Consider the following 24,786-nt stretch of genomic DNA (forward strand, 5'->3'; position numbering starts at 1 on the left):
AGTTATGACAGATGCGTCAAGTCTAGACTGAACAGTGTCAAGTGAGTGATAGGAAGCAAAACATTGTTTTAATAATGTTGAAAATGTGGCTTTTAAATTACTAATGCTATTAAAATAGGACACCCAGATTCCTAGCCGTGAGATCATTCATCATTAGAGAGTAGTACAGTAATTAATTTCAATATCATCCAAGTTTAATAATAGGAAGTTGCTAGTCATCCATTTAACATCAACTATGCATCCAATCAGTTTAGTAAAGTCTAGGTCAAGTCTCAAAGAGAACAGAACTGAGTATGATGCTTAGTGAAAATAGTAAAAGTGAAAAAATAACTACACGTCTCTTAATGATGGCTCCTAGAAGCATGCACAGAGTAAAAGTAAAGGTCCTAGTACTGAGCCCTGTGGCACTCTGTACTAAACTCATCTCTGTTTACAGCTACAAACAACCATTAAATATCATTTAAGCCATTCCACTGCAGTTTCACTATTGACATTGTCATTTTTTAGCTGTGATTGATAATATTAAAGGCGGCACAAGGTCGAGTGACAGAATCAGGCACCATTGGACCATAGCAAGTAATTTGTAACTCTGATGAGAGCAGTCTTTGTAATATGGTATGGTCTAAATTTTTATTGGGAAAATACTTGCATATCCCATTTCTTTCCAACTATCCATCTTTTCAAATATTTTTGAAGTAAATTGTTGATTTCAAACCAGTCTGTAATTCATAGGATAGGGTTTTTATTACAAAGACTGATAACAGACACCCTGGTTCTGAAAACTATCCTATTGACAATGACGAGTTTAAAAATATGAAATTTAAATAAATACAGATTCATCCACCACACAATGCTATAATCATGCATTTATTTTTGCTACAACTTATAAACCAATGAAAAATATTTTGTCATTCACTACATCTAGATATTGTCTGACCACATAGGAGGTATTTTCTTCTATTCTTATTTTAAATAAGCAATAAATAGAAGAGTAGTTTGCCTATGACATGAATGTTTGTATTTTCAGATGGACAAGGTTGTAAAAAATAACTGAGATACCTTTTTGATGTTTGCAGTGACACAAAATAAAAAGAACCAATATACAGTTTCAGAAAAATCAAACAAGAATACATACAAAAAGCCTTAAACCCCTAAATCGTAATCTTTCTGCGCTGTCTTTATATTCCAATTTAAATATAAATGGAGCAAATATGAGCTTATTATAAATTTGATTGTTTTGTTAACACTATGTTTTTGTCATTCAAGGATGTACATTGCTTTTATTTCTATTGAGATGCTTGGCCCCTTATATCCGTGACTTTAGAGTGCTTTTATTCTAATAATAATAATAAAAGTAATAATAATAATAAGTGTATCATTACTTTTATTACCTAACTTTTCCATCAGATCCCAGAGTCAAGTATTCCATTTCAGCCTTTCATCTTCTTTATGCTTTCATTTGCCTAACAATGTGTAGCTAAAAACAATGTATATGTGAATAGTGCATGCTGAAATTGTTTTGGTCCTTGATCTGCCCTGAGTAAAAGTGTAATAAAGCATATATTCTGATGAGCTAACATTATGAATTTTGTATAAACACTGAAATATAAAAGCTTCTAATGCCCCAATGTACCAGAATCTTGGTTAAAGTGTTAAATTCAAATTGCCAAAAGGGTTGCTGTTGGACAGTTAATTTATGCAAAAGTGTTTGGTAAAAAGGCACATCAATAAAAAACATAAAGCCACACCATAAAAAAACATAAAGTAGCACAATATGCAAAAAGTAATAATAATATAAAACTGCTTTAGTAAAACAGCCAGACGAGAATTCAACATCAAGAGCAATGTAATGTCAGTCCAGAAAAGGGTCGATCATTCATTTTGTAGTTGCCTTTTGGTAATGTCTCATTCATTGTGTATTTATAATCCACACAGTTGTTAAAAAATGTTTCCCTTACAGAACAAGGCTTTATGAATGAATTCTCAAGTATTTGGCATCTCCAGATATTAATTTTAAGCAAATGTTTAAAAAAAAGAGCTTAGATACATCATTTCAATATGGCTTTGTCTTTATCACCTTCTTTGCTCCATTATTTCTCCAATCTCCATCTTCAGTACATGGTCAAAGATTTTAGTGCATCTTAAAGGAACACCATTTGTAATAATGGTGTTGATATGTTCTCAGTTTATATTTTGTCATTTTTATTGCTTTTGGAAAGTAGAGCAAAAGTACACTTTGTGCAAAGATGTGCATTTTTCAACTATGTTAAGTCATTATGGGATCAATTGGTGTGTCGTTTGTTTAATTGAAGGATGTAAAGTCAGTTCGTATTGGCTGATAAGGACAGCAAATATGTCATCCGCTGATCTATCTAACCAACATGCGTAGTCCTCTTGTGGTGAATCACTGAGCTCTTCCTGTCACACTTTTTCTGGTTCCACCCATCTGCAAAAGATCCCATTCTTCATCCTCACTGTCCCCTCCTTTCTCATTCCCCTTCTCTGTACACCCTTCCTCCTCATCTTCTTCATCGTCCAGAACAGAAACCTCATCCCTCTCATGTTTGATGTCCTGAATGTCACGGGGAGGCAGGGGGGCAGCAGCGCCACTTTCTCCAGAATCAGGGCTCTCCTCAAAGATCTCGGGGTTCTCCAGCATCTCTCGTATCAGAGGGGGCATAGGGCCTGGTATCTCCATCTTCAGTGTGATGGCTCGCTCAGCACCTTAAAAAGACACAAATATGGTAAAGATACTGTATTCCACATTGTAATGTCGTCATTTTGCCTGGCAGTGGCAGCAGGTATGCAATACAATTTTAATTGAAGCCAGTACTATACAACAACATGACATTTGTGTACCTTAGGTCGCAAACTCTATGCTGAGATTTGTACTGTCTGGCTCCAGTTTCCCTTTGTATTGCCTTCAGCTAGATAATCCTGACGTAGAGGCTAAAGGATCAATCTATAGCAGGGGTGTCAAACTCAGTTCCTGGAGGGCCGGTGTCCTACAGAGTTTAGCTCCAACCAGCTCCAACACACCTGTTTGGAAGTTTCTAGTAATCCTGAAGACCTTGATTAAACCCATCAGGTGTTTTTGATTAGGGCTGGATCTAAACCCTGCAGGGACACCGGCCCTCCAGGAATTGAGTTTGACACCCCTGATCTATAGTATATATAATTTAGGATCAGCTATGTCTGTCTCTCTTAAAGGGGACATTTCACAAGACTTTTAAAGATGTCCAATAAATCTTTGGTGTCCACAGAGTACATATATGACGTTCTAACTCAAAATATCATATAGATAATTTAATTTAGCATGTTAAAATGTACACTTTGTAGGTGTGAGCAAAAATGTGCTGTTTTTGTGTGTGTTCCTTTAAATGCAAATGAGCATTTCCACTAAACTCTGCACTAAATGGCAGTGTTGTGGTTGGATAGTGCAGATTAAGGGGCGGTATTATCCCCTTCTGACATCACAAGGGGAGCCAAACTTCTATTAGCTATTTTTTCACATGCCTATAGAGAATAGTTTATCAAATCTAAGTTACTGGGTTGATCTTTTTCTCATTTTCTAGGTTATTAGAAGCACCGGGGAGCCAATTATAGTACTTAAACATGGAAAAAGACAGATTTTCGTGATATGTGCCCTTTAAGGGTTTTTTCTACTTAGTTTTTTCTCCTTTCGTATTTTTTTCAACCCCTTGGGAGTCAGCTGACATTGGCTTAACTTAGAACTTACTTCTATATGTTACAATATTACTTCGTTTACTCGTACAATCTAATCCTAGCCTGTGTACTTTGCTACTTTTGTTGTCCTCTTATTTTTTTCTGAGCTTTCTCTGGTTTTTATTAACGTAAAGCTACTTTGGAACAATAAAAAAATCTAAAAAGCACTATATAAATAAAATTGAATTTTATTGAATAGATAGCTTAATGCGCACATTCTCTGTTTACAACACTGTGTGAGAGCTGATGTAAAATAAATAAAGGATCGCTTTTTTACTCCCAAAGTCCAAAAACATGCAGGTTAGGTGAATTTGTCACGGTGATCCGTGTCATGTTTTGTTTGTGTCTCCGATTACGTCACCTGGACAATTCACGGACTGATTCATCACACCTGTTCCCTGTTAAGTGTTGTGTATTTATACTGCTGTCTGTTTCTCACCTGTCGCCGGATCATTGTCATTGTCACTACATTCATGTCTGTTCCTGTTTCTTCTGTTGGATGTTCCTGTGTTACCTGCCCGTTGTTTTATTTTCGTTCTGTTAATAAATGTTATTTATTTCATGGTGAACCCTGCACTTGCGTCCTAACTTCCTCACTCCTGCATCCCAGTCGTGACAGAATGATCCGGCCAGACTGGACCCAGCGGGTTCACGGAGGGCGGCTCCCCCAGGAGTTTCGTCGAGGGGGAGTAGTGACATCGGGGTTCATTCTCCATCAGCCCCGATGTCTCTTGGGGACCACCGTGAGCGATCGCTCCCTCCTGCGAGCATGCGGGAGGAGGATCGGCCCAGGCGGTCCCCCAACGGTTGAGTCGTCGTCGACGGTCCCTCGGAGGACCACCATCCTGCTCGCAGGGGGATCCGGAACGGACTCGCCCGATCATTTCCCCGGGGTGGCTACCGAGAGAGGGTCTCCGTTTCCGCGAGGGGATGGAAGATGACTTCCGGGGGCAGCTGATCGTCGGCGATTCCCAGGAGGGGGGTAATTCGTCTGCCTCGGTTCTCGGAGCGATCGCTCCGGTTCTCCTGGCGCAGTCCGGCCTACCGTTCCTGTTGGTCTCATCCCGGCGGCTGCCGGCTTCGCCAGGGTCCCCAAGCCCTCCACCCCTCCCTTGGACTCTCGCTACCAGACTTTTGTGTTTGTTTTGTTTATGTGAGTGTCTGGTAGCCACTCGTAGAGGGAGGGGTCATGTCACGGTGATCCGTGTCATGTTTTGTTTGTGTCTCCGATTACGTCACCTGGACAATTCACGGACTGATTCATCACACCTGTTCCCTGTTAAGTGTTGTGTATTTATACTGCTGTCTGTTTCTCACCTGTCGCCGGATCATTGTCATTGTCACTACATTCATGTCTGTTCCTGATTCTATTGTTGGATGTTCCTGTGTTACCTGCCCGTTGTTTTATTTTCGTTCTGTTAATAAATGTTATTTATTTCATGGTGAACCCTGCACTTGCGTCCTAACTTCCTCACTCCTGCATCCCAGTCGTGACAGAATTGGTGATACCAAATTGCCCACATCCCAGCTTGTTGTATAGATTAACTTCAGTGAAATATTTTAAAATTTACATTTCACAGCTGATGGCATTAATATTTAGTGAGTGTGTGCCCTCTCATACCTTTAGTGCTGATCCCTCGTAGGTCCGTGACCTTCATCAGCATTCGTGGGAACATGTGAGGCTTGTTAGGGCGTCGACGGCGAGCGTAGATCTTTAACGCCTCTAGCAGAGGCTCCTGCAGCTGGTCAACTCTGTGAGGTTCCTCCAGGTCCATGCGGTCTACTCATCCAGCCAATCACATAATACACATCATTAGCCAATATCAAATGAAATAAACCAACCATGCATTGTCAACATGTTTGAGAAGCAAAACAAACATAGCAAAACTAAAAAAACACACACAAAAAAACGTTGCTTTTAAAGGTGCACTGTGTAGATTTTACATGCTTGCAGAGAATGGTTTACCAAACTAAGTTACTGTTTTTTTTTCATGTTTTCTAAATTGATAGAAGCACTTTGGACCCGATTATAGCACTTAAACATGAAAAAAGTAATTTACCCCTTTAAAGCAGACATATCATGCTTTTAAATCTTTCCTTTTTACATATAAATCGTCTATTTGTGGTCTATATAAAGCGAAACTGCAATGCTTGGGTCTGAATTCCTCATTATTATAGCCCCACAGGCCCCCTTTCTACCCCTTTTCTGATGTGCATCTGAGAGCAACTCGTTTTGGTACTGTCTTTTTAAATGCATGTCATACCCTGCCCCCTCTCCAGGTTGCAGAGGTGACACTCGGTTAAACTCCACCCCGTTCGGCCATTTTTGTAGTTTTATAGCAGAGATACGATTATCTAGCGGCACAGAAACTTTTTATTCACTCGTTATTCACAAAATGTCAAAAACGGAAGACTTGTCCATTCAGCCTTATATGTTCGCGCCATAGTCGGAAACGGAGCGAGATGAAAATGAAGACGACGAACCTGCAGAACAACGTCTTCATATGGAGGTATCGCAATGGTGTGTTAATGCCGTTTGTCAAACCAAAACCTGCAGCCTCTGGAGGTCGCATTTCTAGGCTGCATACGTCATCAAGGCTGTCTTATTTCAGAATATTAACAATTATAAAGTTGACTATCATTCTTAGTTAATTGTAAGTTGTTGTAATATGCTATAACTTAATCCCGGGTTGATGACCACATGCGCGACATCCGCAGGCTGCAGCCTTCGGATTGAGAAACAGCACTGCTAAACCATGACCACCGTGTACTTTACTGTTTTTAAAGTTATTTACAGCTTACCGAAGTGCTCTGCTCATTGTCTCCAAAGATAGAAGTAATTGACCCCTCAATCAGACGAAGTCTATCGGCAAATCCTACTTTATACTGGTGGAGGTTGGTGAAATAGTTATCCTTGAAGTGCTTTGCGCACAATAAAATGACATTTCCGTGAAAAATAAAACTTAACCAGGCACAGGTTCAACAACCGAACATTTTGATTTACTCTCTCGTAACTTATGCATCCTTGAGCTTGGACTACAATATCGCAGCGAGGAATTGAAAATGGCGGATTGCTCGTAGTGTTGGGCTGGGAGTCGATATCCTTATTTAGCAGTTCCGCTGCAAATACTGTGACGTAATTGTTCAAAAAACGTAATAGATAATAGAAAAATCAGAACAGGTTGAAAAAAATGACCAAAACAGAATATAAAGATATCAACAAAGCACCTGAAGAGACTAATTTAAACTTTTATGTACTTCTAAACACTACAAATATACAACAAAATGCATTTAAGAGCTAAGAAAGTGGATTTAGCATGATATGTCTCCTTTAAGGTAATTAAAACAATACTGTTGATTTGTAAGGTCTTTGTACAAAAGTTATATATATTATATTGCATTTCTGTCAAGAGAGACACAATTACAAAACGCACCTTTAAAAGCTAAATGCATCAATGAGAGACAGCAGTACCTCCACAGATGAGGCAGATGGCACTAAGGAGTCCAGTCTCTGTATCATCCATCTCCAGAGGCAGAAGCTGACCAGCGAAAGCAAACACCAGATCAGTGAGTGGGCCAAAACCAGCATTGTGCATCTGTGTTCTGTTGAGAGTCAGGCCATCCGAGAAGGTCATGGTGTCCTGCTCGGGAGTGTAGCGGGTGCAAATCCTCAGCATCTGCAATGAAGGGAATGTTAACTTAGACTTTTTATTGCTTTTTTAAATGAGACATTCAAACGTAGCTTAGTTCGGTGATCTTTTTCCGGCCGCATTTACCAGTATATCAAGGCAGGCGGACTTCAGCAATGTAATTTGGTCTGCAATGGTGAGAGAGGTGAAACCAGGCACACGCTTTGCAAACTCCACAATCTTTATAATGCACTTGGTGGAGAGTTCACTAAACTTATCCCACAGTCCAAGATCCAGCTGAACCCTGTGATCCGAACTGGAATTCTAAAGCGAAAAAAAAAAATCAATTATTTCTTCATACCGGATGATAACAATTTTATTAAAGGTGGTAGCACACAATAAGATGACTCTGCTTTTGTGTGTTTAGATTTGCTGACATATAGTCACATACATTTCTAAATTATTAAAGAAAGGAAATGCTCACAAAATAAGACTCTGGCTGAAAGTCTAAATGTGTGTTTAGGTAGGAAATGACGGTTACGTGATGTGTGTGGATGTCTGATTCCTGATTTCTTGTGGTTTATTGGCAGATTTCATTTTAACAGACAAAGGGAGGTTTATGAATATAAATGCTTAAGCGTTTAGGACTCACAGTTGTGTATTTTCCGAGCTGACAGAGCGAAGGGAAAGTTTCCCTGTGTGCTTTGCTGACTTTATTGACCAGCTCCTCGAGTTCCCCGCTCAGCTCGTAGCTCTCCGGTAGAAGCACCTCCTCTTTTATGACAGTCTTTTTCTTATTCCTGTCGTTCCGCACTGCTGGAAAAACAAACAACAAATCTTAAAGTTAAATCATTTATGCAAATAGTCTCACTGTTAAAACTACAGTTTTAGATCAGAGGTAGCCCTAACTATGATCAATTTCCATGTGAGAGGACATTTTTAATTCAAAAATCATATATCCTAAGTCTTTATCATTCTAATTTGTCAAACTAGAAGTCTAATGACAGTCCTCTCAAACATGCAATCAGTCAATACAGTGTGCAATGCAATTTTTATACTTTAAAAATAACAATATGGTGCAAATATATTTATAAAAATATATGATTTTTAAATATTTTAATTGGTGCATTGACTTTTCAATTCAATACCAAGGCATTTTTAACACATCAAGACCAAGAATTTAATTTAATCTAAATTTCTTCACGTATTCTGAACAACACAGATAGGACACTATTATTACATTTTTATTACTATTATTACAGTTATTAAGGGTCACAAACTTGCTTATTCAATCTCACATTAAATCAAGAAATGATTGGCTGTCTAAAGTGAAACATTTGTGAACAGATTACCTTCTTTAGACATGCCAACTTCAAAACACTTCTGCAGCCGGCAATACTGGCATCGGTTTCGAGTCACCTTGTTGATCTGGCAGTTTTTGTCTCTGTGGCACGTGTACACCATGTTTTTCTGAATACTGCGACGGAAGAAACCCTACAAAAGAAGAAAGAGCATGATAAACTTATGATTCACATTAAAAATATAAAAATAATTTCATTGCTATAATTAAATATACTAGACTGTAACTATAGACATCGCTAAGACACGTGACAAACTGGGCGGCAACGTCATCAGAACGCAAAGAATTATGGGTATGTTTGGCCCGTTTACATGGACTGGCATAGCAGGCTAGTGTTCTGGCATGAAAAAATGAAAAATTACATGGGAAACAGAATATAAACCTACAAAATGCAGCAGGCTAAAGAAAACATTGTTCAGACCATACCACCTAAAACTAAATCCTAATGTAAAGACGAGATATGTGTGTGTGTGAGAGAGAGAGAGAGAGAGAGAGAGAGAGGCAGGGGCGCGATCGAACAGGAAACATGAAAACATACCCCGTCATTTTGTTCATAGGACATCATTCAAACTGCAAAGTGTTTACATATATTTGTACACTCAACACAACATTGTGCTTTTGTCAAACTGAAAACTCTCTCTATCTCTCTCTCTCTCTCTCTCTCTTCTCTCTCTCTCTCTCTCTCTCAAATGTGTTTTAATTGGTAATATTATTTTATACAGAAATACATTTTTATAATTAAGATGAGAATAAAGTTAGTGTTAATTAAAATGTTAAGGGAAACAAATATATTGATATGAAATATACCAAATTAATTTCAAATTCGTTCAGGTACAATTACCAAACATATCTCAGTCTTTTTATTAATTTAATTATTAAATAATTATAGTTGTTGTCAGTGCACTACAAATAAACTGGTTCTATGCATTTCTTAATAAAACTTATTTTATCTTGGGTCTCCTTACTGCTGCTATCCATGCCATTCGTCGCCTTTTTGTCACCTCTGAAACACTAATATTTTTCCACGTTTGAAAACGATTAAAGGATTTTCCGTTCTAAAACTTTATGGCACTTATCATGAGAACGACTACTGTATTCCAGTTTATAACACAGAAAGTAGATGGCATTTTGAACACTGCGTCCTTCCCTCCATTCAAAGAAGTCTGGCGCCTGTACGTTTGTGCCGCGGTTTCCCAAAAATGCTTTGCGTTCACCACTGGGAATACGTCATGATGACGACATATTAGCAATGTCTATAGACCATTTCAAAACATGTAAACAACACTGGTCCAGAAGCACTTCCTGTTTCCGTTTTTTAACACTAGATAAATGTTGGGATAAAATAAACCAACAGAACATATAAACCTGAATTAACTGAAGTTGAACAAACATCTTAAAGATAATGATATATGTGAAATAAAAAAAATACTGTCACAAACTGTAACAGGAAGTGTTTCTGGACCTGCGGCTCTCCAGGGCTGCGTTCAGCCCCGACAAAACGTTGCACAACGTTTATTAAACTGAAACGGTGATGCATTGAACACCCTTTTGTGATGACGCAAGAGTAGCAACTACGGTAGCTGAGAGGCCATTCTTTGTGTTCTTTTTTAATGTTTCTGAAGCCTGATGAAATCGTTATAAATGTGTGTTTAATACTGTAAAATACCCTCGATGTTACAGTCACTGACCTTGCCATCCAGAATGAAAGACAACATTCCAACTTGAACCCATTGAGAGAGCTGTCTCTTTACTATCGCGTGGTTTTATACATCTTGCCGCTGATTGGGCCGACATTTCTGACACACCCACCAAACAAGAGAAAACGCTTCTAAAACCTGTTGCATTCCGTTGCACACCGTTTCAAGGAAACATGTCGTTCAACCCGGAAACCGTAGCAAAACTTTGCGCACTGGTGTGAGATTGAACGTGCCCCAGGACCGACGTTTGCCACCCCTGGTATAGATCAATATAAATGACTGGATTGCACATGATGTCACCATTTTAAAGCCACCTTGCTGCCATATTGGTAAGCACAAACCTTCTATTAAATTAATAGGATGATATCAGATTTCAATGATAAAACACTACTTCACCAGTGCTTGTTTTAATATATTTAATGTCTCCCATACGTTATTACAACGCAAACGTCCTTAGCATGTACATAGTTATTTATTTACATAGTTATTTATTATTTAACCTTTTAAAAAGTGTGTTACAATACATTCATCTTTATTACAGTATCAGATCAGCAGACAAAGCACAGCATATTAATTATTAATGACAAACGTGCTCATTCGGAAATCTTAATAAATGCTATAAGGACTGTATGTGCATGCAATAATTTGCTGGTTTTGTAATGTTATGTTATACAGTATTGTTTTTGTTTGTACAGTAAAATATGTTATGATGTTCATGGCATGTATTTTGAAACAGTTGATAAAGTTTTTTAACCATGGTTAAACTAACATTTAATTTAACAATATAAAAACCCCAATTTCGATGCAAACTACCATGCTTATAAGAAGCCATAGAATATAAGTCTTCTTTACTTGACCACTTATTCAGAAAAATAACGCTGATCGTGTATGATCTTAATGTCAACTTTATTAACACCTTTGTCATTATAACAGAATGCAGCAGACACACTCACCTTAACGTAGAAACTATAAATCTCTTTTCTTGCCCCATTAAACATCAGAAGTAACAATTAATGTACGCACACATATCTTAAAAATGAATCTTATTTGACTGATATGCTGTAAACCGGGTGAATTAAGAGGATTTTGAAGTCAATGACGCCCTCTGCCAGTTGGGAATACCAAAGTGGCCGCTCCAACTCTGTGGTGGCTTCACTTTTTGCTGTTACATTAAATGCCAAATCCAGTCTTATATGTAGATCATTGGACCCAACCCATATTAAGTGCTTGAGTAGTTATCAGTGTTTGTTGGGTAAGTTCATTGTAAGTACACTTAAAGTGCATGCATTGTAAAGTATAACCAAATGCATAAAAATGTGTGTGTGTGTACCTTGCATCCCTCACAAGAGCTGACTCCATAATGATACCCAGAAGATTTGTCTTGACACACAAAGCAGGGTTTATAGACACGAGGAGGTGGTGGTGGTGAGGGAGAACTGGGCACCATCTCCTCTGAGCTTGTGCTCTGCGTCTCCACTGCTGCAAAACAAAAACAGAATGAAATTGAGAGAGAGAGAGAGAGAGAGAGAGGGGGGGTGAAAAATGTAACTCACTAAAGGACAGGAACTAAAAATTTCGTAAAAAAATCTCATTATGAAATATGGCACCCTTTAATTCAATACTTTTTATAGTTGCCTTCTACCAAGATAAAAGTTCTGCCTCTTCTTATTTTATGTCTGATGAGTTTGGGGAACACCTGACATGAGATCAGAGACCATTCCTCCATACCGGATCTCTCCAGATCCTTCAAATTACCAAGTCCACTCTCCTCTTCATTTCACCCCACTAATCCCACTAAAAGGTTCAGGTTAGATGTCTATTTTATATAACACACTCATTCAACATCGACCTAGAGGAGATAAACTACAGAGCAGTTGAATGAATTGATAACATTCAGTGTTTTGACACCTCATCGTGTGTTTCTTGGCTCTACTTGTTGTAAAACACCCTAATGCTACTGTAGTGTATTTACAACATTCTGGACACCTGCCATACAGACGTAGACATATAACATAACACTTCTTATCCAAATTAAACACCACTGTGTGAAACAGCTTCATGTTCCAACCTCTGCTTTTACTTGGTTCAACATTCATCTCCAGACACTCTTGTTTCCTGGAACCTAAATATCTCAGTCCTGGATTATTGGCTTTTTACTGGAGGTCCAGGCTCGTAAGCTGACCTGTAAACCCTGTCTGTGGTGTGACCGAAGCCTAAGATCTGCTTTATTATCACTTTATTAGCACAGAGTCACCTTGGGAAGCCATTCACAGCAGCATCAGCTGTCCCCTCACTTTGGACTTGTAAAAAATGAGAGCGAGAGACAGTTAAACCAGGGTCTTCGGAAGGCCAGATTTTACGGCCAACATGCAGAGGCCTTCAACCCCTCCCACTGAAAGGAGCAAATAACTCAAATGTGTCTCGTATTCTCTCTTCTTCTCTCACCCCATGAACAGCGTTGAACCAAAATGAAATGACTTCCAAGAATGGATAAAGGTATAGAGAAGAAATCTCATAAAATCTGAATAAGGACAAATAAAGAGTGTGAGAGAGAGAGGCAGATTTTTGATCACTTTTAACTTTTGCTTTGACATGGCTTTTTAAAGGTGCCAAAGAATGGATGTAAATAATCTGTTAAATTGTTCTCTGATATCTGAAGGTATGCGACTTTATTAAGTGCAAAAATTATCCAGAAATGTTTTTAAATGTCCATTTACAACCCTAGGATTTGCCATTAGAATGAAAGGTCTATTATTACCTTATTTGAAAGAGTCATGAATAATAATGTTGAGCTCTGCTCTGATTGGCTGTTTCACAGAGCAGCTCATTCAGTAGCTCTGTGTGTGTGTAAACAGACCTTATGTTTGAGGCTGGATCAGACGAAGATACAGAATTTGAGGAATAATCAATAGTTTGGAGATTGTAATAGGTGATAAGTTTGTGTTTTTTAGTATGGGCCTACAAAAGGTAACTTTTAAAGTGCTAAGAGAGATACACTGTAGCCTGTTCAGTGGGCGAAGAGGTTTTTTTTGTAAAACTCTTCCAACAACAAACATTTCTTGTGTACATTGATGTCAATCATTGAGTGATGAAATATTAATTACGCCTTTTCATGTCCATCAGACTAAAACCTCAAAAAACAGAGACTGTAAGAAAAATTATTTGAGTTAATGCTTCAACCAATGAGAACATTGAAAATGACCACTGTTTAAAAATGCAATGATCAAGGTGAAAATGAAATAAATTTCAAGCGAGATATGGCACATAAAAATAAAGTTACCTTTCTGACATTGATCATCTCTGTCCAAGTTCACATCAAAACCAATTGCTCTCATTTATATGAGAATATTTATACTTTGTTTTTTATTTCCACTGCTGTCTGGCTGCTACCACAGCTATATGAATGCGCTGTAGCTTCATATAAAAGCAAATGGTTAATGTGTAATCTTTAATGCATGTCAAGATTTCGGGTCTGTGGAATGCTGCTACGCACTTGATCTTCTTTGAGACACAGTGTTGAGGTTGATGGACGAGTGGGTGGGTGTCTGTCTCAGCTTGCAGGGCTTTCCCGAACGCAACCTGATCACTGTGTTTATGTAGTAACCCTATTCTGAATTGGCTTTGTGTATTTATAGGCAGCATTGCTTGAGTAACAGAGAGGTGCTGAAACAGCTCCTTTTGTGTTTCGGGGAGTGGAAAACTGGTGCTAACAAAGAATTAAGTGACAGACGTTAAGATGGAGAAAGATAGAAAGCTATTTCTTTCTCTTTCTATTTTCTTACTCCTAGAGAGTACATGAAGGTGCACGTGGACAGTTCAGCAAATAAATAAATAAGGTATGGTTTGGTAGACAAATTCTGAATTGTATCTCACAAAAATAAGCCTAATATTCTATTTTCATTGACTTCCAGTAACAATACAGCTAATCCAACAGCCCTTCAGGTCAACAGATTGTTTCATTTCAGCTTTTTCTAGAGTCTCAGCCCACAGTTCTGCAGTTCAGGACAGGCCTGTTTACACAACAAACACATTAAAAGGTAAAGCAGGTTTTCATTAGCACGACAAATACTCTCGGATATGCTGGGTGGGACATGAAAGGCTTGACTGAAATACAGATTTAATCTGCACCTTTCAGTAAGCTTTAGGAACATCATTCTCGACTGGCCTGCAGTGTGATAAAGACGACAATAAACCTGACTTTGACATTGCGGTGACCAGAGCTTCTTTTGTCACTCGGTGGAGAAGCACCACATCATGTTTGCACACTGTCAGCGACCAGCAACGGCAGACTGAGACGATCTCGTTCATTTCAATGGAGGCTTGCTGACGTCACAAGCGACAGTGACCATTGGTGACAGGAAGTGGCCAGCTACACGACAATGTTCAAATTTATGCAAATGATGAACAAAACACTGCTGTTCCATATGCAGTATAACTGGACTGCGTCAAAGTCCCTTTAGGGAAGTCGCACCAGTAGGCGTTCGTGTTTGCCATGCCTCCGGGCAGTTACTTTAGTCATGCGAGACTAAAGTCCTATACTGGAATGGGGAAAGAGAGATATCTTTAAAAATCACGATTAAACAACATATTTCTGACCAACAACCAAACATCAACTCTGCCATAACTTTTGTTTCTTAAGCACAATATGCGCTAAAAGCTCCTTTATTCAAAGTTGTTTTATCTATACTGCGCATGTGCACAGGTTGTCAACACCTCAGATAACCCTGTACAGAGTCTTTACTAAATAATGATTGGTTCTTTTTACTTCAAGGAGGGACTTTTGACGTCACAGCAGCCTTATTGAGTGATGCATTGTCCACCTAGCAATGTTCAGTATTGTCATTTTCAATACCTTTGACTTTCAACCATCTTTAATAACTTCAGAGAACGCAAGTCCAAACTTGCCATACTTGGTATTGTGAAACGAGAAGTTTAAATAATTTAATTATTTAGAAAAACAACTTCTTACAAGTTTTGGGCCACATGTTGTTAAAACAAATAATGTTTTAATACTGGCTATGCTAACATCATAGAAGATTTCCTTTAGTTTCTACTTAAAAAAAATGCAGTAAATAAGTGTAAAATATATATAATAATATTTAGCATTTTGTGGACTTTTTATTTGCTGAAAATATGCAGAGAGACAACCATTCATGCAAACAGCACACACATATACACACCCTTCATGTGTACGGCCATACATTTGCCAAGAAAAACAATATCCAACGTTTGTCTGTTTAACAAAATGTACAGAAAAAACACACAAACAAAACATAATAAATGATGAACTAAACAGAAATTGACTGCATTAATAAAAAAATAAAAAAAAATAAACCTAAACTTGTAACTCTTCACACATGGACCAACACATGTCCTGATCGGCTCAAGGTAAACTTAAGAAACAGGAGCTGTCTTTCTTAGACGCAGGTTGTTAAACTTGGATTGGCCCTTCCATTCAACGGTATGCGTACAAAGCTTCCTTTCTTCTTTATAGCACCTCTTAAATTGACCCTTTGTTTTTCCTTTTCAGACGAAGTTGAGTCAACATTTGGTCACCCCCAAGCCTCCTTGAACATCAGTGCCCCACCGAACCAGTAGACCAAGAAATGCAGTGCACACACAAAGCTGCAGATGCTCGTAAAAGTCCCCCCAACCTGACCAAAGAATTCATCCCATACTGATGAGAACCCAGCATGAGGATCATGTGAACATGTTGGCTAAATCAGGCCACATGCAAACACGCCTCTCAAAACATCAAGCACTCAGCAAACAAAGCACATGAATGGTTAAAGAGTCAATAATGAAGTACATTATGTATTGGGGAAGAAAGAATTTAATATTATATATAGATGAGAACATCTTGACCTTGGAAGGTCTCAGCCATGTGAAGGTCTACAGATTATATTGCAACTGAATTACAGATCTAGTAATCTGACAGAGAAAATAAACTCGTCAACCCACACTAACCAAAGAACTAACCAGAGTAAAGTCGAGGTAGCCTTTCTCGGTACAGCAAATGTTGAAAGTAATGAATTACTGATGCAAGTTCAAGTTTAGATAGTGAGGTTTGACTTTGGGTCTTCAGCTGCTGCCTCTGTTGCTGCTTCACAAAAGGTGAGAGGAGACAACAGCCCATTGTAAATGAATGTATTGTGGGATAGGCCAATGTTATTTACAATGTTCTTTCAAGCAGCCCAGTCTAGCAATAAAATGCTAGCAAAGGGGAAAATTCCAGCAGGGGTACATGAAATCTACTCGGACACTTAGAGTCGCACACATTTGGATGGGCTTTTTCCTGTCATTCATGTTTCTAAAGTCAGCTGTCGTTTCTTTGCACATCATGAAAACTGAAAATTGGTCTATTGGCACTTTTCCATTGTGTGGTACGATGCAGCTTGATTTATTTTGGCTCGGTTTATTTTAGAGTTTAGTGCTGCGTCAGAGTGGGTGGCATAAACAAACTTATTTTTAAAGATGCACGCCTCTACTGCTTTGACATCATCATAAAGCAATATTGATGTAATGTTTCAAGGGTAAACTAATTGTGCATTTAGCAATGGTGCTGTTAGTAAAGATTCGAGGCATATCCAATGGAAAAGCGCCATCTGTTATCTTCCTCTTTCTAGTCTTTCTCTCTTTTGGAACTGATGTTGACCTTGAATGCCCCTTTTGGCTCTCAGAATGCATTAAGGGGCAGTTTCCCGGACAGGGATTAGCTTAAGCCAGTATTAGGCCTTAGTTTAATTATGAATTATAACTAGTTTTAATAAACACGCCTTACTAAAAATATTACTTGTGCTTTACTTGTTACTAGCTTTAAAAATGTTTTAGTCTAGCACTATTCTAACCCCTGTCCCCTAAAAGTACAACATAAGTGTGGCACTTGAATGGTATGAAATTATCAAATGTGGTATAAACTAGGGCTGTCAATCGATTAAAATATTTAATCTAGATTAATTGTATGGTTGTCATGAGTTAACTCGTGATTAATTGCAACTTTATCACACATTTTAACATTTGAACACATTTATATTTACCTTAATTTGACACTTTTCAAGTTTTTAATATTTTCTTCAACATGGACCTGAACAAATATGGATGCTTTATGAAAATGTTTGTTTATTATAAGAAAAAGAGTAGGCAAAGAAAAAAATCCAGTAAAGATTGTTATATGTTTACAAACAAAATCACTGCATCCATATGCATACCTGCTAAGCATAGGGTCAGAAAGTTTGGGTTGCATTAATCGCATGTTGAGTGTTGTTAAAACTAATTTACGTTAATGCATTATTAACGCCTTAATTTTGACATCCCTAGTATAAACATTATATTATATATTGTTTGTCTTTGTTATGCTAGGTTAGCTTGTGTTGTGTTACAATTTGCATCACAAAGAATCTATGATGTTAGATCTACACCTTTAATAATAATATTAATAAACAACTATTTTAAATATGTGAAATTTTCTTGTGTAAACAAACGCAATCATTGTAGTTATTATAGTTGTAGTATAAACTAGTGATGGGAAGTTCGGATAATTTTTCTGATTCGGATCTTTGAATCTCGTTCATCAAAATGAACGAATCTTTTTTTGAGTCATTTCGTTCTTTTCGTTCATTTAAAACATGATTACCTATAATTTCACAAATTACCCCAAAATAACCACTTATGCAAACAAATATGACATTTCTAACAAGTTATGAGAAATAAAAATCCTTATTTCATTATTTCTTGACACAAGCTCTGAAACATACACAAGAGATTTTTTAGCTTACTCCAAGTCAGTCCTCGTGTACAAGTCATGGTAATGCAGCCAAAGCCAAAATATAAGAAACGGAACTCCATATTTATCACATTTGTACGCCTCCTCTCGTGTCTAACTTACAGATGTTAGTTGTCAACTCGTCACTGTCTTACTGACTCTCTGTTTTCGGCCAGGCTGTGCCGTATGATATACAGCACAGGACCGGAAAGAGAAATGATTAGTTCATCATTCTCTCGAGTTCGGGACAAGTTCGAGTCTTTCGTTCTTCCTGTCAGCCTCATAGAGGCTATGCTGTCAGTACCGGAAAGATAAATGATTAGTTCATTCAAGTCTTGAGATCGGGTTCGGCAGGGTCCGAGTCCTTATGTCACGTGACCGCTGGTATATCACATTAAATACAACATTAGATTCGTATTATTGATTGCGTCTGAATGTATCCTATATTGTTTTATATTTAGTAAATTAAATACAAAATATGTGCAAAAACATTATTTGAAAAATAAAAGTTCCATCTTATTGAAGAACGAAAGACTCGGACCCGACCGAACTCGAAAGGTGAACTAATCATTTCTCTTTCCGGTACTGGTAGTGTAGCCTCTATGGGACTGACAGGAAGAACAAAAGACTCGAACCTGTCCCGAACTCGAGACTCAAAAGAACGATGAACTAATCATTTCTGTTTCAGATTCAGAGCCCATATGTTGCGCAATGCGCATGCGCGGTCAACACAAAATGAACGAATCACTCTCTGAGACAACTTGGTAGTCCCGAGTCATATTAAAGATTCGTTTAAAATGAACGAATCGTTCATGAACGACACACCACTAGTATAAACATTATATTATATATCATTTGTCTTTGTTATGCTGGGCTAGCTTGTGTTGTGTTACAATTAGCATCACGAAGAATCAAGGATGTTAGATCTACATCTTCACTATGTTTAAGCAAATGCTGTATCATAATAGCATGTGCCAGTTGACAAAAAGTGATTTAATAAATGACTGTTGATGAAGTATAAGGTCAACTCAATCAGAGGTCCTTGGCTAATGTGTTATTTTTAATGATTCTTGTTCTAGAGAAGGATACCTTTAAAACAAAATATGAAATATCCTGGATGATTATTTATACTTTTTTGATTGGGGAGGGTCAAAATGATAATTTTCACCTACAATTTGGAGCAAAATAACAGGGGCAGGGTGAGAAATAAAGTTCTCCAACTACTAAAAACACAAAGTGCGTGGGCTCTTCCAAAATTTTTGTATTAATGTTGAGATGTCAGTTGAGAGGGATGACGGTGTGGAAATCAAATAGGACTGATTTACGGCTAAAAATAGAGAAGAAAAATTGTTCATACATCACTGTGGGCCATTTCTTTTCTATGATAATTAAAGATGGAATAGCAGTTTAGGGAGATTGACAGTGACTGCTCTTTTAGTACTGAGAGAGGTTCAACTCTCAACTGAGGACTCTGCCCTGATGGAGACTTTATATTGTTTTAAATATTCACGCCCGTACAGCCATGATGCAGGCTTTCAGAGGTGAAGACTGTTTACAATTTGTCCATCAACTACTTGCTGGTAATATCGCGAAAACCTTTGAACAGCAGGTTTAAGAGTTTGGTTTACCAACAGCTGACTTTTACCTAAAGGTGATCCTGCCTTTGAAAACTAGGCTACAGTCATAATCTAATGATGAGATTAAAAGCATCAAAGTTTGATTTCACTTAGTGATTTCAATCTTTGACATTATCTTAGTATACTCAGTCAATATTAAAAATATCATGATTGTTTTTACATAATGTTCTTTTATGATTTAAAACAGTAAATCAAACAGGGCCTCATATTTCCAAATAGAGAAATTTCCAACTCAAACAGCTGAATTCAAATTGAATCCTTAACCGGTTATCATCAGTAGAACAATTCAGCTAAATGTGTTAACAGGTAAACTGGTATATCTTAGATAAAATCACAAATTCAGTTCAGAGCTCGAAATGCTCAGTCAGATTTTCAGGACATCAGCAGTGTTACCCAAGATGAACCTTGGCAAAACAGTTTACTGCTGAAGAGGTTGTAAAGAAACAAAGACCAATAACACATATACAGTATCATTTGGATCTCAAATGTTTTTGGAAAGAGGTTTTTATATAGTTTTTGGGGTGAAATTACATGGAGAACCCATGCTTAAGTAAAATTTATAGATGGAAAATATTTACTCTAAATAACCTTAACTTCAAAAAATACACCAATGTGCAATAAATGCTTAACTTTAATTAGAGAAATGTATTTCATGCATCTTTACAGACTGCAGCAGGCCTTGCACAGGTGGCATTGTTAGAAGGAAGGACTGATGCATTATAATAGTCTGTCCAATTATAGTTTATTTACTAGATATACACACAGTAAATAAAACAAAAACATGACATAACTTTGCCTCACTACCTTTTTTGGTCTGTAACAATATTATTTCATTAAGTTGACTCATTTTGGTGTTTTATTTTAAGATTACAGTGTTATTTTTGTAATATGACCTTTATTTACTTTATGTTTTACTTTTTAGATTACTTTTGTATATATTGTCTGTGAAACAGGTATGTTAATTGTTCAAATAGTAAACTTGGTTAATCTGTAGCTAATATAAGAAATGATGCATGTGACATATGTTTAGTATCTTACTATAGAGAAGTTGTTTGATTTGACACTGAATGCCCCTATAGAGATATTCATAGACAGTAGACTTACACTGCAGGCTGGTGCTGTTGCTCCATGAGAAGGGTTCTAGGCCAGGGAAGAAGGATTTTGCTTTCCTTAGCATGCAGGAACTCTGAGCTGACACATCAAAGAGGGGTCTAACCCCAACCCCGAGAGCCTCCACACAGTCAAACATAATCTCCAGCTCCACCAAGACCTTTAAACCCAGCAAACTTCCTCCCAGATGCTCTACAGTGCACTGTCTGCCAAGCCCAGATGAAGTACAAGAAATGAACAACAACAGTCTGAAGTTTCCCCGGCAGTCTGTCACTATTACCAATCACAGTAGAAGATCTCGCAGAGGAACTCCAGACTTTTGCTTCAGGTGTAGTTGTCACTGGGGTCAAAGGCTTTTCTCTTCTCTTTGCAAAGTTATCCAGCTCCACAGGCTATAGTATGAATCTTCTCTTTTGGTATAATGTTTTGATTATGTTGGTTTCATTAAAGCTACCCTGACTGTCAAAACCTTTGATGTTGACTAACACACTGTGGCTTAACAATCTGCGCTGGATTTGTTCTCATGGAGTCACCACAACTACTGAGGGGAAAAGAATTACAGGGTAAGGGAGGGGCGAGAGAGAGAGAGAGAGGAGGCGGGGCAGAGGGCGGGAGCTCATGTGGTTGGCTGAAAGACAATAAAAAATTCTCCTCACTTTCATTATTTCAGGACAAATCTGTCAACAATTTTAAACCTTTACATACAAATCTTCCTCTACAAATCTTCCTTTTGCTTTATGCATTATAAATCAAAACGCTGAGACCACAGAGAAAATCTTTTTTTATATATATATTAACCTTTCTGAAATATTAAAAATAAAAGATTAAACACGAATTTAACTTCTCACTAATTTTTTATTTTTTTTATTTCACTATTTAGCCTGCACATTCAATCTAGTGAATAATGGTAAACAAACTTGGCTTGCTGTCCTCGAACCCCAAGTTCAAATCCCCCCGTGGTAAGACTATGAGGAGAGAGGAAAGAACAAAATGAAGAAGGAGATTGGGAAGGAGGAGGGATGCCGGATTAATCGTCTGGGAAGGCGTGGAGACTGACTCGCTTATATAGGCTCTCAGGGTGATTGACGGGACTAAATGTTTAGGCTCCTCCCAAACCTACATTTACAACTTCATTTAGCAAAAGCCTTTATTCAAAGTGACAACGCAGCCTACAAATGAGAGAGCATTTAACATTTTGTCAATGAGCTAACAATAACAAGTCGTCACTTTGGGATTTGTTGAGTGAAAATTGTTATGTCAAATAATATTTTTACGTTTTAATTGAATCAAATGTTTAAGCAACAGGTAACTTGCTTTTTTAAGTTGAACCAACTTTTGATATAAAATAATAGAAAGACCCATTGTTATAGTGATAACAATTACTTGTGTAGCCTATTGTGAATAACAAACACTGTGGTTATCTTTATATTGTACAGGTTACATGCCAAAGCAAGGTTTTCCCAGAACAAGTTGTGTCCAGGAGTGGTTAGAACAAGAAATTGAAAAGACAGAAACGGAAACAAAACACAGATGATCTGTTAGAAGACTGGTATAAAATTACACTGGAAAATTTTAAAGGTTGTATGAATTTATTATTATGAGGGTTTTGCAGCTGTATTTATAGCAAACAGTGGTCCAACACATTATTAAATAATATGTAAAAAACTGTAAAAAAGCAGCCTTTTTAAATATATTTTTATGCTACTTTAACTTAAAAAATTAAGTTAAACAATTTCAACTCTTCCTGACAAACGAATAAAGCCTTTCCTTAAGTTGTACGCCTAAGCAAACTGAGCACTTCATTACTTTCCCTTACAGTGGCAGTGGCCATAGGGATATCAGATGATGCTACTCATTTTATTTTAACCTTCTACCATCAGTTTAGGGAAATCCTAACGCAAACCAAACATGATGCAAAACAGCAAAACCAATCACTCGAGAATAGGGAAATTCAACAAGTGAAACAAATCATTGTCAGGATATGTCAGGCGCATATTTAAGCCAGCACAAAAGGTGGCGCTGGTTCACAACTGATGTTACACAGTACAAAACATTGCACGCTTCTACTTGAGAACAAGCAAGTTCAGATTCTAACGTTAGCAATAAAAACACATTTGTTAATTTATATTTAATTATGAAGAAATCTGAGAAGTACAGACATTAAATGTAAACCCACTCTTTCCTACCACTACTCTCCACTGTATAACATTTTATAAGTGTAGTCAAACTGAGTAATCCAGCTGCTCATTTTCATAATACCGAATTGCACTGAGTATTGAGTTTGCAGTTACTGTGTGTTTTTATGCTCATAAGACTAAATGTAAAACCTACTTAAAAAGAGACAATGTGTTAACATGGTTGTGCATGCAATGAATGTGAGAATGTTGATGTGCTGAATTATCTCAAAAATGGCAAAAGTGTTAGTGTTTGTGAAATGCTTCCATATTATATTTAGGAAATTTGCTAATCCCCTTTCTAAATTATATATGCTTCTTTTGTTTTATTTTTAGTTTATTGGGTTGAAAGTGTGATGTAGCAACCCTTCCTCAATATTTTCTCAGTCTAGGCAGGTTAACACAAACAACAGACTATATACTTAGCAATTTAATGTGAATGTTTAAAAGATGTTGTAGTGAATAAAATGCTTAGGCCTGATTGTTTTACAATACAAAAGTATTTATCGTTTTTGCTGAAGGATTTGTTTCATGTTTAGCCCTTTCACTATAAGTAAAGTTCAGACTATTGAGTGTCATTCTAAACTTTTTTTTTGTTAAAATGGTCTCTCCATCTTAGTGCATAAATTCAAAGTAAAGACACTACTTAAATTATTGTACTTTAAAAGTATATAATTATACAGTATTAGCCCATGACATCCTCTCTTCTTCTATTCTTTAAGAAATAAAGTTTGACTTGGCTGCAATATGGATCCAAACTATACCACATCTATAATATTTTTACTGGCATGCTTCACTTCTCCATCTCAGTGGTTTTACTGTTCTACTCTTACTTTTCTGTCCAAAGTGCTACGTTTTTCTTTTTTTGTGTGTGTGTGTTGAGATCTGTGGTAAATCTCCAGTCACTACTGAAATATGCCGAAGAAGTCTATATAAGCTTCCAAGGTCTGGATTCAGTGTTATTTCTTTGGCATGGGTTTTATGTCAATCTGCATCCTTTACAATGTGACCCTCAGGACACATTGTCTCAGCATATTTATTTGGACTGTTCTGAAATTGCATCACTGGGGAAACTTTTATTTCAGTAGGAATTAATGATCTCAGAAAATATTTTGCCCTTGAAACTGAAGCTTGTCATTTTCCCGAGCAAAAGAGATTGCAATTCATTTATATCAGTGATAAAAGCAAATAAAATAGCAAATTTAATGAAAAGGTGCAATGCATGTTTCATTTTGCTATCCACTGTCTGCTGCTGTATTTTTTAACAATTTAAATCCAATGACTTGTGACTGTACATCACTGACTCCTAAGTCCTGATATAACTACATCTGAGAGAGTGTAAAAGAAACTGTATCACATTTACATGAACCTACAGTATATATGATCTACCATCCCTCCTTCTTTCTGTTATTCCCTTTTTCTCCACTCATTCGAGAGGAATGAACTCTATAAGACATCCCCAGTGGGGTGCTAAATTCCCCCCAAAAACTTCTCCCTCCCTCCTTCCCTCTCTCTCTCTCTCTCTCTCTCTCTCTCTCTCTCCTTCTCTCTCTCTCATTGTCGTCCATTTTTACCACTGGCCCACTTTGCTTTATATGATATCTAATTAGCATATTCTCTTTTATTTGTGTTATTTAGCATTTTTGTACAGACTATTGTGTTTGTTAAAAGTTTTCCAAGGTAAGTTGTTT

The 24,786-nt window shown here is 37.3% G+C and overlaps 1 protein-coding gene across 4 annotated transcripts in view; it reads right to left on the reverse strand.

Annotated features, from left to right (window-relative positions):
* Positions 1-245: 245 nt before the first annotated feature.
* rargb (retinoic acid receptor, gamma b) overlaps positions 246-24,786 on the reverse strand; it is a 105,199-nt gene continuing 80,658 nt past the window's right edge. Inside the window, exons 1-8 of one of the 4 annotated variants that reach the window (XM_065242030.2) lie at positions 20,916-21,444; positions 11,743-11,888; positions 8,708-8,849; positions 8,008-8,171; positions 7,503-7,679; positions 7,199-7,403; positions 5,348-5,506; positions 246-2,724 (exon numbers count right to left, since the gene is read on the reverse strand). In XM_065242030.2, coding sequence (XP_065098102.1) covers positions 2,405-2,724; positions 5,348-5,506; positions 7,199-7,403; positions 7,503-7,679; positions 8,008-8,171; positions 8,708-8,849; positions 11,743-11,888; positions 20,916-21,060 — 1,458 coding nt within the window. In that variant the 5' untranslated portion in view covers positions 21,061-21,444 and the 3' untranslated portion in view covers positions 246-2,404. Of the gene's footprint in view, positions 2,725-5,347; positions 5,507-7,198; positions 7,404-7,502; positions 7,680-8,007; positions 8,172-8,707; positions 8,850-11,742; positions 11,892-20,915; positions 21,445-24,786 lie in introns of those variants that run through there. The other 3 variants (XM_065242029.2, XM_073811762.1, XM_073811761.1) reach the window with 3 other exon arrangements.

The sequence above is a fragment of the Paramisgurnus dabryanus genome, chromosome 14 (genome assembly GCF_030506205.2).
Source record: "Paramisgurnus dabryanus chromosome 14, PD_genome_1.1, whole genome shotgun sequence".
NCBI classification, from domain to species: domain Eukaryota; kingdom Metazoa; phylum Chordata; class Actinopteri; order Cypriniformes; family Cobitidae; genus Paramisgurnus; species Paramisgurnus dabryanus.